At 44.1% G+C, this 17,433-nt stretch overlaps 3 protein-coding genes across 8 annotated transcripts in view; 1 reads left to right on the top strand and 2 right to left on the bottom strand.

The window, feature by feature from the left end:
- The window catches only part of CBX5 (chromobox 5), a 28,532-nt gene extending 22,170 nt beyond the window's left edge, over positions 1 to 6,362 (bottom strand). The window contains exons 1-2 of one of the 4 annotated variants that reach the window (XM_024736874.1): positions 6,228 to 6,327; positions 2,228 to 2,329 (exon numbers count right to left, since the gene is read on the bottom strand). The gene's annotated coding sequence lies outside the window, so the exon portion shown is untranslated. Of the gene's footprint in view, positions 1 to 2,227; positions 2,330 to 6,227 lie in introns of all 4 variants that reach the window. The other 3 variants (XM_024736867.1, XM_024736871.1, XM_024736868.1) reach the window with 3 other exon arrangements.
- Positions 6,363 to 6,929: 567 nt separating this feature from the next.
- HNRNPA1 (heterogeneous nuclear ribonucleoprotein A1) lies at positions 6,930 to 13,387 on the top strand. Of its 2 annotated transcripts, XR_003002105.1 has the most exons (12): positions 6,930 to 7,054; positions 7,615 to 7,731; positions 8,000 to 8,146; positions 8,291 to 8,501; positions 8,599 to 8,691; positions 8,778 to 8,870; positions 9,121 to 9,195; positions 9,399 to 9,548; positions 10,077 to 10,232; positions 10,500 to 10,565; positions 12,968 to 13,035; positions 13,246 to 13,387. XR_003002105.1 is itself a non-coding variant. In XM_024736866.1 (11 exons), the coding sequence occupies exons 1-10, from the start codon at positions 7,040 to 7,042 to the stop codon at positions 10,553 to 10,555; spliced, it is 1,113 nt and encodes a 370-aa protein (XP_024592634.1). In that variant the 5' UTR covers positions 6,930 to 7,039; the 3' UTR covers positions 10,556 to 10,565; positions 10,800 to 11,505. The 2 variants fall into 2 exon arrangements, 1 of the variants encoding a protein (XP_024592634.1); XM_024736866.1 differs by lacking the exons at positions 12,968 to 13,035; positions 13,246 to 13,387 and adding an exon at positions 10,800 to 11,505.
- Positions 13,388 to 15,419: 2,032 nt separating this feature from the next.
- Positions 15,420 to 17,433, bottom strand: part of NFE2 (nuclear factor, erythroid 2) — a 7,391-nt gene continuing 5,377 nt past the window's right edge. For both annotated transcript variants that reach the window (XM_024736863.1, XM_024736864.1), the window contains one exon: positions 15,420 to 16,699. In XM_024736863.1, coding sequence (XP_024592631.1) covers positions 15,698 to 16,699 — 1,002 coding nt within the window. In that variant the 3' untranslated portion in view covers positions 15,420 to 15,697. The remainder of the gene's footprint in view (positions 16,700 to 17,433) is intronic.

The raw sequence follows: 17,433 nt of genomic DNA, 5'->3' as shown, positions 1-17,433 counted from the left end.
GGATTTGCCTCAGAAACCAAACTTAAGATAGATTTCCCAGCCTATTGGCTGACCTCTTTAGCAGAGGGCATTTTATTCCAACATAATTATGCCTGCTGGCTCAGATATGAACTTGCTTTATTCTAAGAATTGTAGATTACAATCAGAGAAATACTTGAATTCAATTTGATTCCTCCTCTCCATGGAAGAAATAAATAATGAGTGTGTTATGAAACTTGATCTTAAAGTAGTCCTTTCAGTGACACCATCTCAATCCTATGCTTTCTGGTGTCCTTCCTAGCAATGAAACACAATGCAACAGGCACTTAATAAGTCTGAAGAATAAGACTGCATGTTGGGACTTCCCTGGTGGTCCAGTGGTTAACAATCCGCACTTCTACTGCAGGGGGCACGGGTTCGATCCCTGGTCAGGAAACTAAGATCCGGCATGACAATTGGTTTAAAAAAAAAAAAGGACTGCATGTGAAAAAATTTTAAACTAGGTCCATGACCTATTTTCAGTTAGAAAAATCTGTCAGTGCTATTTTCTTTTCTTAAAATTCTGCTTACTCCCCTCTCTTTAAAAATAATTTTAAATTGAGGTATAATTGATTGTAAGTGTTTAAATCTGATGAACTATTCTTACTGGATAGGAAATCCAGACTACACAGTCCACAGCCTCATTAGAAAGAGTGAAAAGTGGCCCAGCTAGTCCATTACATTCTTTTTAGAAAATCACACACAATTAACAAGTACAGTTTGTTATCCTGTGTTAACATCCTGAGAAGTTGACAAGCAGCCAACGAAGTCTTCTGTCCCTCAAGTCCTAGGCAAAACCACCAGTGGACTACATTGGCCCAAAATATAAGAATGAGTTCTTGATTTGCATTTAAAATTAACTTCAAAAATAAACTCCAAGACAATTTAGGAGTCACTTCATAAAAGTCCTAGGTCCAGAAGGCTATTAGTTCTCACCTATCCAATTTCTTCCATATAAGAAACTAAGGACTGGGACTTCCCTGGTGGCACAGTGGTTAAGAATCCACCTGCCAATGCAGGGGACATGGGTTTGAGCCCTGGTCCGGGAGGATCCCACATGCCACAGAGCGTCTAAGCCCATGCGCCACAACTACTGAGCCTGTGCTCTAGAGCCTGAGAACCACAAGTACTGAAGCCCGCGCACCGGAACGAGAAGCCACCGCAATGAGAAGCCCACGCACCGCAACAGAGTAGCCCCCGCTCACAACTAGAGAAAGCCCATGTGCAGCAACAAAGACCCAACACAGCCAAAAAAAAGAAAAAGAAAGAAAAAAAAAGAAACTAAGGACTGAAGAGGGCAATTGGCTCACTTGGGTTTCCTGAGCCTTCCCCCGCCCCCCAGCTGCCCCTCATTTTTAAAAATAACCTTTCCTTTTTGAATTAGGTAAAATTTATTTGGATAGGGGTTAGAGAACCAGGGTATAACAGTCTGAATGATGGCCCTCCAAAAGTTATCCATGACCTAATCCCTCAAACCTGTGAATATTACTTTACATGGCAAAATATGTGATTTAAAGATGTGAAAGGAGAAATTTATCCTGGATTATCAGTGGGTCTTAAGTGCAATCACATGTATCTTTTTAAGAGAGGCAGGAGTTCTGAGACAGACACGCAGAGAAGGCAACATTAAGACAGAGCAGGGAGAGATGAGGCCATAAGCCAAGGAAAACTGACAACCACCAGAGGCTGGAAAGGCAAGAAAGGGACTCTCCCCTAGGGCCTCCAGAATGGGCTCAACACCTTGATTGCAGACTTCTGGCCTCCAGAATTGTGAGAGAATAAATTCCTGTTGTTTGAAGCCACCAGGTTTGTGGTAATTGCAGCCACAGGAAACCAAGACACAGGGGAAATAAAATTTAAAAAATCATAAACCGGACATATATAAAACCAATTACTGATGCAAAAAGAATTGTGCTTTAAATGACCCAAAGAATGCCTAAACCCTTCAATCTTTCATTTCAAAGGGTAAGTTGAGGCAATCACAGGATGCAATTTATCTAAAATTATGGCAGATCTGAGAAGATAAATTCAGAAAGATCTAATATTTACACAGCTTCCAACAAGAACAGTATAGGTCTTCTCCCAAACATGCTAACTGGTAGAGCTCCCGAACAGACTAAACATGGGCAACAGTTGTCACTGTGGGTGTTCTGCCAACACAAGTGTAAAGCTGTCATCAGAAATGAACACGTGGTTTCGAGTGGCTTACAGAAATCCAACAAATCTGCGTCCTGGACTCTGCACAAGCCAACTCTTCTCAGGATGACCTGGACTCCTTCCCATTAGTACGATGATCAGCTAAAGCCATCCTCTACAAGGAGGGAAGGAAAATCAAAGTTTATGTCAGGGAAAAAAAGACAACTGCCCAGAGTCCAAGTTCATAGATAACAATGTGTAAATATCAGCCATACTAAGTCAGTTGTGATATCTCACACTGTAATTTATTGCTTTTTAAATCAACATCCAGAGCATTTAGGCCCAGTTTCACATAAGGTAAACAGAAATAAAAATAGACCAAGTAAAAGGACAAGAAAAAATGTTTTACCAGGGGATGTTAAATGGGCTATTTCAATAAGATATATAAATCATGCTATATGGTTAAATAAAATACCTTGATAAAAGCAAAAAATAGTAGTCTTCCTTGGAAACCTTTGTACCCTGGATACCTTTCTCTCTTTTCCAGAGGTACTGTCAAGGGCAGTGAAAATCACCAGAACTTCCCTAGATAATATAAAAATCCAGTCACTTCAGAGGTATGGTCTTTCTTTCTCTTTCCCTAGTTATCATCTTGCTCACCTCCCGCCCAGACAGAAGCTTTCTACTTACTGTATTTCAGACAGACCAGTGAAGATGTGTTATTTTCCCTTTTAGTGAATAATATTTCATGTTTGGATGCAATAATATGCTTCTAAATTCTAAGTGCAACTGCCTGAAATTTAATTTTTGTAACAAAGGCTCAGCATTTTATATTGTTAACAGAGAGGAACAAATTAACAACCAAACCAGGTTCTCCAAAGGTAAGAAATAAGTCTAAACTTAGGATTTTCAATGTGATAGTCTCAGAATTTCAATGAAAAATTACCCACCAGAAAGAAATGCTTATCAGACCTATTAACCGTGACACTGTAAGGGAAGCTACAATAAAACAAACAACTTTTATTTGCACACCACAGTAAACCAAAAAGTCTAGCTTCAAGTCCTGAAATTTTTCAGATTAAAATATACCATTAAAAACATCAAATAAGGGGTCACTGATTACAGCCAAGTAGGTAGGGCTGGAAATGAGATGAATCTACTCGGAGTAATCTAGGGTGGCATGATTTGGTTACCTGTTTTTCAGTCAGTATTTCTTTTCCCCCAGTGTACAGGTCTCTACACAGCTGAAAAATCAGATCAGCAGAAATCGACCTGTGTTTTTAAGAAAATGAAATAGAGTACTATAGATGAGAAAATGTCAGAGAGGGGCTTCCCTGGTGGTGCAGTGGTTGAGAATCCGCCTGCCTATGCAGGGGACATGGGTTCGATCCCTGGGCCGGGAAGATCCCACATGCCCAGAGCAACTAAGCCCGTGTGCCACAACTACTGAGCCTGTGCTCTAGAGCCCATGAGCCACAACTACTGAAGCCCGCGTGCCTAGAGCTCATGCTCCGCAACAAGAGAAGCCACCACAATGAGAAGCCCACGCACCGCAATGAAGAGTAGCCTCCGCTTGCCGCAACTACAGAAAGCCCGCGTGCAGCAACAAAGACCCAACACAGCCAAAAATAAATAAATAAATAAACTTTATTAAAAAAAAAGAAAATGTCAGAGTGCTTTGCACATTTATTTGCATAATGAAACTTTAAAGGAAACAGGATTAAGTCAAATGAGAATGTATAAGCACCTGAAGCAAAGTCTACCTTCTTCAAGAACATATTTGCCATTATTTTAGGAAGCCAAACGAACACAAGATGTAATCAACGTTCAAACTGCAAGAAATGGTAAAAACCTTAATGAAATTTTCCTTTTATCCAATCAAACAATGATCATGCTATATCTGAAGACATAATCATGAGGATTTAGTGATCCATTTACCAAAGGACACTTCCTAAACACTTCACCCATCTTCTCCCTCTAAATTCCAATTGGCAAAATAAGATTTTGTCAAGATAATCAACTCTACCATCTGTCATTTCAGTCAATGGTTTTCAAGTGGAGATTTTGCACCCCTCCCTCCCAGGACATTTGGTGACATTTTGATTGTCACAAGTGGGGGTGTGGGGGGAGGTGAGATGCATTTATCAGGCTCAAAATATCAATAGTGCTGAGCTTGAGAAACCCTGTAGTAGATCAAGATTGTATTCCTTTCAGACCTAAATAAATTAGGGACAGATACCCTTAATCTATTTCACTTTAGTTCTTATAAACTAAGTAGCTGCATTATTAGCATACCTACGAATAGTTTAGAAGCAAATACAAAATAGGTTTTCCTTTTGCAAGTGCCAGAGAACATGAAAATCTCTCCTCTGGTTCACGATAAGCTCATCTAAAATCATCTTCCTTTTGTACAATGTCAGAAAGGTCTCTACTCATAAGAGAACTTCATATGTATTTGAACTTATGACAGTATTTTAAAATTTTCCCTTGACACTAAATAAATCAGTAAATATTAGAGCAGTATAGACTCTGATATAGCCAATCTGCAATGAAAATTTCTGTTTTACTAAAATACACTCGACTGATACAAATGGGCATTACTAACAAGATATGAACTGCATATAAAATACTTTGAAGGAAATATAATCAAAAGGCAAAAATATAACCCAGGTGATGGATGAGTCCTCCTGTCTCCAACACCCTAAGTATCATCCTCCTTAAGCAACTTCCTTTTTATCCAAATCCAGATATCCTCAATGGAACAGCAGAAAGGGCTTAGGAGATCTGTAATGGTGTAAAGAAAGAGATATATATGGAGAGAAAAGTTCCACAGAGAAGAGCCTAAGATAAAGGCACTGGGGACATGGACAATACTTGCAAAGCATTTAGCATAATGCCTAGCAGGTATCAATACTAAGTACTCAAAAAAAGCTACCTTTTTAAAATTTGTATTTTTAAACAGAGGATCACCTTAGTTCTTAACTGAAAAATAGAACTTTTTTGAGGTGTAAGGGGGTGTTGAGAAGTACTTGCTTATAACTGAAAACACAAAAACAATTGGCTTTTAAATTTAACTTGAATCACAAATTATTATCCCTGAAAAGATTTAAACATTGGAAATCGGACCTGTCTCCATCCCACTGTATCCCTAGAGGTAACACGCTCTGGTATGTAGCTTTCCAAAACTTTTTCTGTGGATTTACAAATCTCTTTGTCTCTTTGCATTATTACAATTACAATTGTGTTGATTTTTCTTGGGTACCTTTCCACAACAATACAAAGAGATTTATCCTATTCGCTCTAACATTTCAAGTCCGTCTTCCTAAAGAAGCGAGTTCTCAAAGTCAAAAGACCTCCCTTGCTGCCCCCCCCCGCAAAACCTAAACATTGCTGGATGGTGCGATGTACCTACATGGGGAAATAAAGCCAAACTCGAGAACTATAGGAGCAAACGTACAGGTTCCCTACCAGAGAAGTGTGTGGCCTAGAGACCCAAAGGCTTCGTTCAAGTCATTGTAAATAAAATACCCACCCCCTCGCGCCATCGCAGGCAGTGACTCCCCATCCTTGCATCCCCAAATCTAAGACCTCCCTCTTTTGGAGCGCTGATTGGACGGCCAGCCCGAGCGCTTTCCGTAAGCTGTCCGCCTACTGGCTCCAGATTTGGTCCATCCACTTAACCGCCCGACTGCCGCATCCCCCATTGGAGTCAAACCGCTGCCTCTTGGAGGAGCCCAACCTACCGCGCGCTTCGTGCTCATTGGCTCAGTGAGCCGCTGCTCAGGAAGAGAAAGCCCGCCTCCCACATGCCGATGGCCCAAGGACCGGTCAGTCGGCAGCTAAAGGAGGACCCAATTGGCCTATTCACTCGCCAGTCAAACTCTTCGGCTGCAAAGCTCCACAGAAACTACGGGAATAAAACATCCCGCCCCTGTTCTTCCATTGGTTGCGTGGACCCACCGCTCCCCCTTCACTAGCCCCCACCCCGCGGTCCATTCATTTCACACAAAAACGGGGCCAACTGGAGTCGGTTCAAGACCTCGTATGCGTAGGCAAGACTGTCCGCCACTTACCCGGGATCGAGACCGATCACTCACGCTAACGTCTCCCCTGTTCCTCGGTGGTGAGGCCGGACCACAGGCCGCCGCTGCCGCCGCGTTCTGCGTAACGCCAACCGCCCGCCAAAACGGATCCTTCCCTGCGCCTGCGCGACCAATCCTGGGACTGGACCCTTTCCCCGCCCATTACGCCTGCGCAAAAAGGGGCCCAACTCCCGCCACTACGCAGGCGCCTTAGGTTCGCCGCTGTCTCCTGCCCGCCATTTCACGTGTTCCAAGCGCCAGGCGGAACTTCTTAACGCGCCTGCGTAAACTCGCCATTTTACTACACATGCGCTCAGCAGGCAGTCGCTGCCAAAAAAAAAAATTGCTACATGCTGACTACTTTTCTGATACATAGTATCAATCATGGTTTGACAGATGAGCTGAACGTAAAATTCGTAACGTAGAGAATTAAAAAGTTACCTAAATAACCTAAGTGCATTCAAACATGAATGATTGGTTGACTAGCCTATCAGACTAGTTAATAATATTACTCCGGAACCCATAGACCCCCGTCGAGGGGTGGAGACTGCGTAGAACGCCCAAACGGATGACGTTACACAGCACTGCAGTACCAGAGGCCAATAGTAGGGGGCGAGCAATTTCAAATATCCAATCAGAGCTACTCAGGGGCGGAGTCTACCAATGCTGAAAGCGAGGAGGCGGGATAAAAGAGCGAGGCCGAAGGTAGGCTGGCAGATGCGTTCGGTAGATTACTCCTTTCTGCTCGTGGACGCCGCCGAGTAAGCATCGTTGACGTCTGCCCCCCACCCTCCACTGCCGTTATGTCTAAGTCAGAGGTGAGTAGGACGCTCTCTCCACCTAAATTTTCTTTTTCGCGCCTTCCTGAGTTCAGTAGGGTTCGGCCTGGTTTGGCTGCTTGCCCCAGCCGGTTCAGCAGTTCTTCGGTCTCTGCCAGGGCCTACCCCTCCCTAAGTTGAGGTCGCCATTTTGTCCTCTTCGCCATGAGGCTGCCGTCCTGCAAGCCTTAGCTATCACGCAGGCTCGGTCCACCTTGCAAAACTCTTAAGTACATTCAATATGTTTTTTTACCTTGTCGCAGTGGGCGATTTTCTTAGAGAGCATTTACAGTCGATATTGGCGATGTACTTCTCCCTCCTAGTCCTTTTGTTGCGCGTGCGTCGAAGGGAGTGAGGGACGCATGCGCTCGGCGCCTCCCGGCCCACCCAGCACCCAACAAACCGCCTCCCCCAGTGCGGAGAAGCACGTGGCTTGCTGCGACCAGAAGGAACAATAAGTGTTTCGTACGTTGCTATCTAGTTTTAGTTTTGGTTCTTGTAGGTGGAAGGTGTTTTGCGTTATAGCCCCACTTACCGCTTTTTTTTCCCCCTACTCATAGTCACCCAAAGAGCCCGAACAGCTGCGGAAGCTCTTCATCGGAGGTTTGAGCTTTGAAACAACCGATGAGAGTCTGAGGAGCCATTTTGAGCAGTGGGGAACGCTCACAGATTGTGTGGTAAGACTTGAAAGAGACAAAGGACCGTAGAACTCGTTGATTTCTTTGGCTTCGCTTGCTGTAGTTACCGTCTGAATGTTAATGGGATTATAGTTTCGAGTAAGGTGTGGCTTTAACTGATTAAAAAGCTCCCAATTGATTAGCTTTAGATGGTTAGTGGGAAATTGAAGGGCTTCAGACAAAGGGTTGGTATAAAGTCTCCTATTGTCTTACTTAAGGTGGAAAAGGCAATAGTTTCTGGGGGCTTACCACGTATTAAACATTAAAGGTAATGAGGGATCCAAACACCAAACGCTCCAGAGGCTTCGGGTTTGTCACATATGCCACTGTGGAGGAGGTGGATGCGGCCATGAATGCAAGGCCACACAAGGTGGATGGAAGAGTTGTGGAACCAAAGAGGGCGGTCTCAAGAGAAGTAAGTGATTTCCCCCCCCCTTCCTTTAGTCATTTGGAAGTGTGCCACTAGGGGGACTTAACATTTAGGGGTGTAACAAACTTAAATTCTTAACTTGGGGATAGGTTTTGTTAATATAAGTTAACTTGATTGTTTTCGTGTTAGGATTCTCAAAGACCTGGTGCCCACTTAACTGTGAAAAAGATTTTTGTTGGTGGCATTAAAGAAGACACTGAAGAACATCATCTAAGAGATTATTTTGAACAGTATGGGAAAATTGAAGTGATTGAAATCATGACTGACCGAGGCAGTGGCAAAAAGAGAGGCTTTGCTTTTGTAACCTTTGATGACCATGACTCTGTAGACAAGATTGTCAGTAAGTATCAGGTGGCTGGCATTTGCTAAGGGTTTTGAAATCCATGCTGTATTCTAAATGCTGTGTTGGTGTTTTCTTTATCTCCAAATTTTTTCAGTTCAGAAATACCACACTGTGAATGGCCACAACTGTGAAGTAAGGAAAGCCCTATCTAAGCAAGAGATGGCTAGTGCTTCATCCAGCCAAAGAGGTCAGTTTGTTACTTACTTAAACCTTAAACATAATTTTGAGCAATTCCAGTTTGTACAGCCTAACACTTAAAACTCGTCTCTTCAGGTCGAAGTGGTTCTGGAAACTTTGGTGGTGGTCGTGGAGGTGGTTTTGGTGGGAATGACAACTTTGGTCGTGGAGGAAACTTCAGCGGTCGAGGTTTGTGTGGTTTTAGTTTACTAATGAGAGTTTATGGTAAAATTATAATTAACCCCAGATGTCTTATTCGAAGTTACATTTTAATCCAGATGTAGTTCTGGCTTCTCACTAACCGGTAGTTAGTCTTGCATACGGAAGTAATTTACTGATTTAACGCTTCCTAAAATTTAGACTTAGAAGGGGGTGACTTGTAGGCGATCCACATACTTCAAACCTGGTTTTTGTTTGTTTTAATTCTGCTTTTCTCCAGGTGGCTTTGGTGGCAGCCGCGGTGGTGGTGGATATGGTGGCAGTGGGGATGGCTATAATGGATTTGGTAATGATGGTAAGTTTTGTTTTATTTAAGGAACCACAGATTAAAAGTTTTGGCAACCTTTAGAATAGGCTAATAGAGATTAAAACTCTAGTGCATGATAAGCTCAATTCTGACCTAATAGCATGTTGTGAGCAGGCCTTTAGCTGTCATGCTATCACAGAATTTGACTGTTGAATACTTTTGTCTTATTGAGAAGAATTGTATTCTTGTAGGTGGTTATGGAGGAGGCGGCCCTGGTTACTCTGGAGGAAGCAGAGGCTATGGAAGTGATGGACAGGGTTATGGAAACCAAGGCAGTGGCTATGGCGGGAGTGACAGCTATAACAACGGAGGAGGCGGAGGCGGCTTTGGCGGTGGTAGTGGTAGGTATCCAGTGATCCAAGTACTGGTGCAATAGCTAGATTAGCCTTTTAGTATGGGGACTTGATGCTTTTGTGTGTTAACGCTGCATGGTACTTTTTTAATTAACGGGCTTGCAATGCTACCTCCTCCTAGCTTTAAGCTGGGGCCGCCTCACTCCCAAATAGATAGATGGATAAGTGGATAGTGGTGTCTTCAGATGGAATTAGATTAGATTCGAGCAGGATTTAGTGTCTTAACTCTTGGGGTCTTAGGCACTTAGTTGACGTATCCAGCATGTGTTTGCTGTGCCCCTAAATGAGTAAAGGTCTTCAAGGCAAGGGAATATATTATTTGCTATACCGTTGTGAGTTGGGTAAATTTTTTTTAATTATTGGATTATTCAACTGAATGCCTTGCCCAGGAGGGATAAAATACAAAGATAAACATTGGAGCCACCAGTTTTGGGAGCAAGGCAGTTTTTTACTTTGAACACCAGAATTTATCATTTTCCCCGAGTAACAGATAAAGGTCCTCTTTTCCATTCTTAGGAAGCAATTTTGGAGGTGGTGGAAGCTACAATGATTTTGGCAGTTACAACAATCAGTCTTCAAATTTTGGACCCATGAAAGGAGGAAACTTTGGAGGCAGAAGTTCTGGCCCCTATGGTGGTGGAGGCCAATACTTTGCCAAACCCCGAAACCAAGGTATGGTGTATATGTGGTATGGGAGGGCTAAACTAGTACAGTTGAGGAAAATATTAGACCTTTAGTCAGGGTAGGTGCAGGAAAATGGACAATTTAAAATCTTGAGGAAATTTTAAGTGACTGGTAACTTGTTCAGTTAGGAAAATCATGTGAGCCCAAACTTGTGAATTTGAACTTATATAATACAAATATGAAAGCCCCAAATATAAAAAGTATTACCGTTATTATTCATACTCCTAAAGCTTAAGGGAACAAATTTGTTCTTAGGTGGCTATGGTGGTTCCAGCAGCAGCAGTAGCTATGGCAGTGGCAGAAGGTTTTGATTACTGCCAGGTAAGTGAACAGCTTTTTTTGTTTTCACTTAATTTTCTTGTAATTGATAATGAACACAGTAACCCTAATGTAGCTGAGCAGTGAAACATAGTTAACATTATAATTACAGTAAAATTGTGGATATTAAGTTAATATTCAGATCAGCAAAATTTGTGGGAAACAACTTGCTATTGGATTGTAGCCTTGAGTCTTAATATGTTTAGATTAACAACTTTATTCCATATTGTTCAACAGGAAACAAAGCTTAGCAGGAGAGGAGAGCCAGAGAAGTGACAGGGAAGCTACAGGTTACAACAGATTTGTGAACTCAGCCAAGCACAGTGGTGGCAGGGCCTAGCTGCTACAAAGAAGACATGTTTTAGACAATACTCATGTGTATGGGCAAAAAAACTCGAGGACTGTATTTGTGACTAATTGTATAACAGGTTATTTTAGTTTCTGTTCTGTGGAAAGTGTAAAGCATTCCAACAAAGGGTTTTAATGTAGATTTTTTTTTTTTTTTTTTGCACCCATGCTGTTGATTGCTAAATGTAATAGTCTGATCGTGACGCTGAATAAATGTGTCTTTTTTTTAAATGTGCTGTGTAAAGTTAGTCTACTCTGAAGCCATTTTGGTAAACCACCCCAACAGTGTGAAGTTAGTATTCCTTCAGGGTGATGCCAGGTTCCATTCAAAATTTATTTACAACCTGCTTTGGTGGAGAAGCTACTGTCTTCTGAAACCTTGGTGTAGTTGAACTGACAGTTACTGCGTTGTGACCTTGGAGTTCACCGTGAAAAAGGGTCACCCAAGCCAAGTCATGGAGTTTTTTGATTATTAATATATGATTGTTGGCACATCCTATGCAATATATCTAAATTGGATTATGGTACCAGATATAGATGGGAATGAAGCTTGTGTATCATCCATTATCATGTGTAATAAATAAACAATTTAATACCCTCTTGAATGGAATGACAACTGTATGGATTTGGGACTGGCAGAGCTTTGGACCTTCCCTACCCACTACCCCTGATAATGTTGAATGCTTCTATCACAATTCAAGTTCAAAACTCTGCCAGGGAATAGAGACCAGATGCTGGCTAATGCCACCCCATAAATCCACAAATTAGAAGTTTTGGGGAGACCTTTTTAAACTGACCAGTACCAGTAAGGAATTTACTCTTGACACAAAAACAGGTTTACATTAAAGGAAAACTGCAGTTTTTGTTCCGGTTGGGTGGGTATATATAGGTTATGGATTGACACACTAGTAATTATCTGTATGGAGATAAAAATTTGTTAATGGTGAGGAGCCATGTTACTTTTTAATTCATGCTAACTGCAGTTTTCCTTTAAATACGGCACAAGATGACACAAACATTCTAAAATGTTGATTGTATAGAAAATGACTTCTAAACCTTTATAACAGTTTACTTAATATCCAATCATTGTTATTTGTACATAGCTTCCTTTGAGCCCTCCCTTTGGTACCCTCAATTTCAGTGCCATTGTACTTAGTAGAATAGAGATTTGTTTATCACTAGGACTGTGTATTCCATCCCATGGGTGTGTTACTTGGAAGTTTGGGGAGGGGGTTGGGTGGGGTTGGGTGGGAGGTGGAGGTGGGTGGGAAAGCGTGGGTAATAGTTCCATGGGCTTGATACTGGCTGAGTTTGCATATGGCAGGTGGAACCTTAACTATTGAGGGAGTTTGCAGATACCTCAGGATTCGTGACAATGCCTTTAAAGATCCAGGAGAGATGTTCAGCTACTAGGAACTGCTAGCAAGTATAGCGCGAATGGCTCCGAGGCCAGACACTCTACAGCTGAGAGTAGACACTTGTGGTATGTGGAGTACAGATAAGCCAGGGGCAGGCCACGGCACGCTCCATGAAAGCTAGGAGGGAGTGAAGTTTCAGTGACCATCGCAAGGAAGGAGGCAGACAAGAGTAAGGCACACCTGACTCTTAGGACTAGCAGTCAGAACCAGGAGAAAAGGTTTTAATTGCTATGCTGGTAGGTAAGAACAGATTTTACTTACATCCATATAGCTCTCTAAAATCCAGCTTTCTCTTATATTTTCTTTAATATATTGAGCCAAAACTAGTCCAGTTAAGCTGAACTTGGTTTTTCTGGAAATGAATTGCTTAAGTTGACACCCTACTCTTGGTGGCTCCCAACTGAAGGAAGTCAGCACTTTAATTACTTCTACAGTGATACATTTTTACCCTTTAATTTCTATACTTCCTGTCTTTTGACCTATTAACTTAAAACAATGGCTCAAAGTAATATATTAGAATCTTCCCCAGAATGCCGGTGGGAGGGTGGGCGGACCATTAGTGGGGGGTGGGAGGGTTTAGCCTGAGATGGAACTTGTCTCTGAGAAAAGCTAGTTCTTAAAGGCTGTTTACTTTTCTAGGGAGGAGTGTGCTACCACAGGCTTAGCAACTCTTAAACAAAATTCCAGTTCAAGCTCATGGCTAAAAGGTAGGTTTTTATAAAGTAACTGCTTAGTATTCCTAAAGTAAAATGCCAGGCTGTGCCTCAGAACTAAAAAAAGTAAGATCTATTGTTCTATTACCTAACAGACTGTAGCCAGCAAGAAGCTATTAAAGCAATTGGATTCTCAGTAAAGAGAATGGATGTAGTTGTAGAATCTTTCACCTGCTTATGTATATGCTTTTTTCTTTTTTGCAGGACCATCCTTATGAGGACCTTTATCTGAGCCACTGTGCACTCATTTTCACTGCCATGCAGTAGTCATTAGCTGCTGCGCAGCTTGAATTAATCATTCAGTTTTGTGAATGGACTTTTTAAAAATAAAATGCATTTGACTTGGTTTTGGTTCTTGTTTTCTATGTCTTCTTCATGACGTTTATGGTAAATAACTTGAGATCGTGCATGTTCTTTACTAGGTCAAGTTTGAGAACGGGAAATGCAGGAGTTAATGGTAAACCAGAAGAATTTTACCCTCGTTCTTTACCAGTGTTTCCATGTAGTCACTGTAAGCTGTTTAAAGAAAACTGCATTATAAATGTTTCAAGCATAGCCATGTGTTAATTCAGATGGAGGAAGTACTGGGTTTGTTGGAAGTGATTCTAATACTATGTATTACTATTTTTTAAAGTTTGTCCCATCAGCATCCATGGTTTAGTGAAATCAGAGAAACTGGTTTAATTTCACTGCAGGAGTAAATCTTGACCCAGAAGTGAGCTGTTCGCTACTGCTCCTCTTGAACGGGTCTTTTTTGTAGCTCTGGCAAGGGAAAATGGAGTTGTAGTGAAGGCTGGCAGATGCTGTTGAGTTTGAGTCTCTTCTGGAACTGCTTATCTGTTCAGTTCCTGAGGGGCATAGTGGATCTCATCTTGGGTGAATAAACATTTAATTGGTCTGCTATTTCAGGCTTCAAAAATACTGAGCCAAGGGTAAGAAGGTAAAGGAAGTCCATACAACAATGGTTTGGAGGGATAGAACAACTGAGACTACCAGTTTGCTAAAAAGTAAATTCCCTATTTTTTAAATGAGGAAATAACCTGTAGGAAGATTAATACCTTGTTCAAATTCTTGTGACCACCCTTCCATCTTTGGCCTTAGGTACTGTTAAATATGTGTATCTGAGAGTCTTGCCTGCTGTGGTGTACTCCATGAGAAGTGTCTCCTGTTGACTATCCAGTGCCTAGAATGATACCTAAGCTTATTGGGTGCCCAGTAAATATTGGTTGAATGAATGTTTAAATTTGCCTCTGAATTAACCATCTTTGTGAGTTTGGTTAGAATGAAAAACTTCATTCTGATATCCCTTAAGCCAACTAGTCAAATTGAACAACTAATCTCATTACCACTTGATCTCACATGTTCAGGTTTTTGGAAAGTTGACAGGTTGGACTGTCTTCAGATCTATTAGGAAACTTTCATTTCCTAGAGACTTTTTTTCTGAATCTGTAGGCATGAAGATTCCAGTTTGATCACTTCTGTCTGCTTTTTTGTCTCAACTAATGAATATCAGAACTTGGAAGTAAGGTTTCTCTATTGAAATGGAGCCAGTAAAATTGAATAGAAGTGTAAAGAAGCAAAATGTAATTTATATAATTCAGTGATTGGGAAGAGTGGGAACCACCGCAATTCCAAGCAAGGAGATGAAGGTGTGTGGAGGTTTGACTGGACTTTGATCCACGTGGCTAAGAATTCTGAAACTTAGTCGTGTTCGAAGGAAAAATATACTAATAAAAGGCCCTAGATCTTCAAGGATCTAGAGAGGGGGGCGGAGGCACCAAAACAAGAATTGGGTAACTTCTATCTAATGTAACCAGGGAGATGGAAGATCTCACTGAAACGCATACTGTGCTCCACTGTGGAGCAGACTTGGTACCCAGACCTGGGTGTGAAATCCCCTGAAACTTGGGTGTCCAATCAAATTCCAATCAAGAGCAGCTCACTCAGTCTTCTGAGAGAGCTCTGGCATCAGGGCCCAGGCTGAGGGAGTCCTGTAGAAGTAGGCATGAGGAGGGGAAAATGGCCTGTGGGCGTTCTAGGATTTCCAGTGCCCCAAAGTTTGTAAAAGGAGTGGCCTAACCCTCAGGGACCTCTCACAGGATCTAGCCGGCTCTGGCAACAATACCAGCTCTATAAATAGGGGGCCACCCGAGAAGGTGTGGTTCGTCAAATCATCCATGGCCCCTGGCTGTGAGAAGGGGAGTGAAGGTGGTAGATATCACACTGCTCAGGCCCAAGCGTCATGTGTCCACATGTCCATACAGAGCCGTAGGGGAAAGAGCAAGCTCAGCAGAGCTACCTCCCTGCCAGCAGCAGGCAGTGAGCTCTGAGGGCACCCCCTTCATCACCCTCCCTCGAGAAGGAAGACACAGCGGAAAGCTGTTTCTGTAGAGTGCTTTATATACCAAAGCTCAGACAAGAGATTGGAGCCCTGGGAAACTGATTCACGGAAGAGAGATTCAAGCCCTCCCCTCACGTCCTCGCCTCCGGGCAAGCCTCACTGAGCACACCTTGGACTTTCCAAATGCCAGGTTTCCCACTGTGGTCCCTCCTGGTCTACAGAACTCAGCTCCTTCTGGGCCTCACGGTTGGGGAGCACCTTTATCAGAAGAGAATGAAGGAAACCTCCATCACCAGCCCCAACCCTCCGGCCAGCTCAGTCTGTGGCCTCCATCTTGGTCCCCCGGGGCACCAGGAAGATGGCGCCATCAGCAGCCTGGTGCAATGCATACTCTTCAGGGGAGTAGCTGTTGCCTGCCTCATCCCGCAGGTGCTGGAAAATGTCACGATACAGCTCCGTCAGCTGTTGGCGCATGACCTCCAGGGTCCGGTCGGCCTCGCCTCGGGCCCGGAGGAGGCGCTCCCGCTCACTGCCCAGCCGCTCCAGTTCCCGCTCCAGCTGCACGATGGTCTCCAGCTTTCTCTTGCGACAGTTCTGGGCGGCCACCTTGTTCTTGCCCCGCCTTCGGATGTCCCGGACTAGTGCCAGCTGGCTCTCCGTCAGCGGGTACCGTGCCAACAGCTCGTTGAAGTCATCTACTGGCAAGTTGACGATCTTGTCCGTAGGGAAGGGGATCTTCATGGCCAGGGCTCGACGCTCATCCCGACTCCCCGCCTCCCCCCGTGCAGTGGGCTTGGCCCGCACGGGGCCCGAGGAGGGCTCTAAGGCTAAGGGGGTCTCGGCAGGTGGCAAGGCATAGTTGGGGTGGGCCAAGGAGTTGGGCATTAGTGAGTAGGGGTACTCCACTGGGTACATCTCTACGTACTCGCTGCGACGCCGACCAGCCTCCGTCCCCTCCAGCTCAAGAGATTCAGCGTCACTGTAGTTGAGGGATAATCCTGAGTCGGACTCTGGGTCTTCTTGGGGCTTGGATGGCCCCGCTGACAGCCCAATGTCCAGGAGGGCCAAGGGGTCTGGGAGGGGCTCACTGAGCAGGCCCGAGAGGGTCAGCGGCTTGGAGGCTGGTACGGTCATGTTGCCATAGGCGTATGGGGGGTCTGGGACGTGAGATGTGGGTGCTGGGAGCTCATAAGGTGGTGAAGAAAGGGGAAAGCCAGCCTCCAGGTGGATTGAACAGGGGCAGTAACTTGGAGGCGGCGGGGGCCCAGGGTATGGGGCTGGGGGCTCGAAGGATGTCTCACTTGGAGCATTTAGGCCCTGCAAGAAAAGACACCAAAAGGTTTGGAGACAGGCTGAGAAAGAGAAGAAACCAGCTGTCTCTCAGAACCAAGCTGGGTCCAGCTGAAAGACCCAGTGAGATAATCACGAGGGAAGAGAACGGTGCTGAGTATCATTGAAAGCTGGCAAAGTTGTGATACAGTTCGTTCACGAGGAAAGCGGCTTAAACAAGAAGGGAAGTCACGCAACAGTTATGGAATCCCCTCCTCTTCAGGATTAGTTCTTACTGTATTGAAATGGCTCATGTCCCTTTATTTCCTTCAGGAAGACAAGGAGTGTCTCCAGCTGCCACTATCTAGGGTCAAAGGGTCAAGTTCAGACCCTGGCCATGCCCTGGGTGCCCAGCAGAGGGAGCTGCTGTGTGGGAAGAGGGCTTAGGGCAGATCCTGAGGGCCCAGGCATGGTGGCAGGGAAGAGAAGGGGGTGGGCACAGAGCCAGGTCTGGGGCTGAGAGTTACCTTGGGGAGCCGGCACAAGCTCTGCCCTCTCCCCTTCAGTCCCTCTGTCCCTGCCCAGGTGCAGAGAGGAGGAGAGAACGTGCTGGAAAAGGGCCCCCAACCCACATCGGAGAGCCACCCTGCTCCAGCCCAGCTGGGGACAAAGGCATTATTGTTAGGCCAACAGACACCCCTTTGTCCAACTAGCAGGAGGAGAGGACCCCGGCATAGTCTGACCCCCCTTCCCAAGGTCAGAACTACAGCTCTGTGACCTGA

The sequence above is a fragment of the Neophocaena asiaeorientalis genome, unplaced genomic scaffold (assembly GCF_003031525.2).
Source record: "Neophocaena asiaeorientalis asiaeorientalis breed wild unplaced genomic scaffold, Neophocaena_asiaeorientalis_V1.1 scaffold134, whole genome shotgun sequence".
NCBI classification, from domain to species: Eukaryota; Metazoa; Chordata; class Mammalia; order Artiodactyla; family Phocoenidae; genus Neophocaena; species Neophocaena asiaeorientalis.
This window is presented reverse-complemented; position numbering and strand designations above follow the sequence as displayed.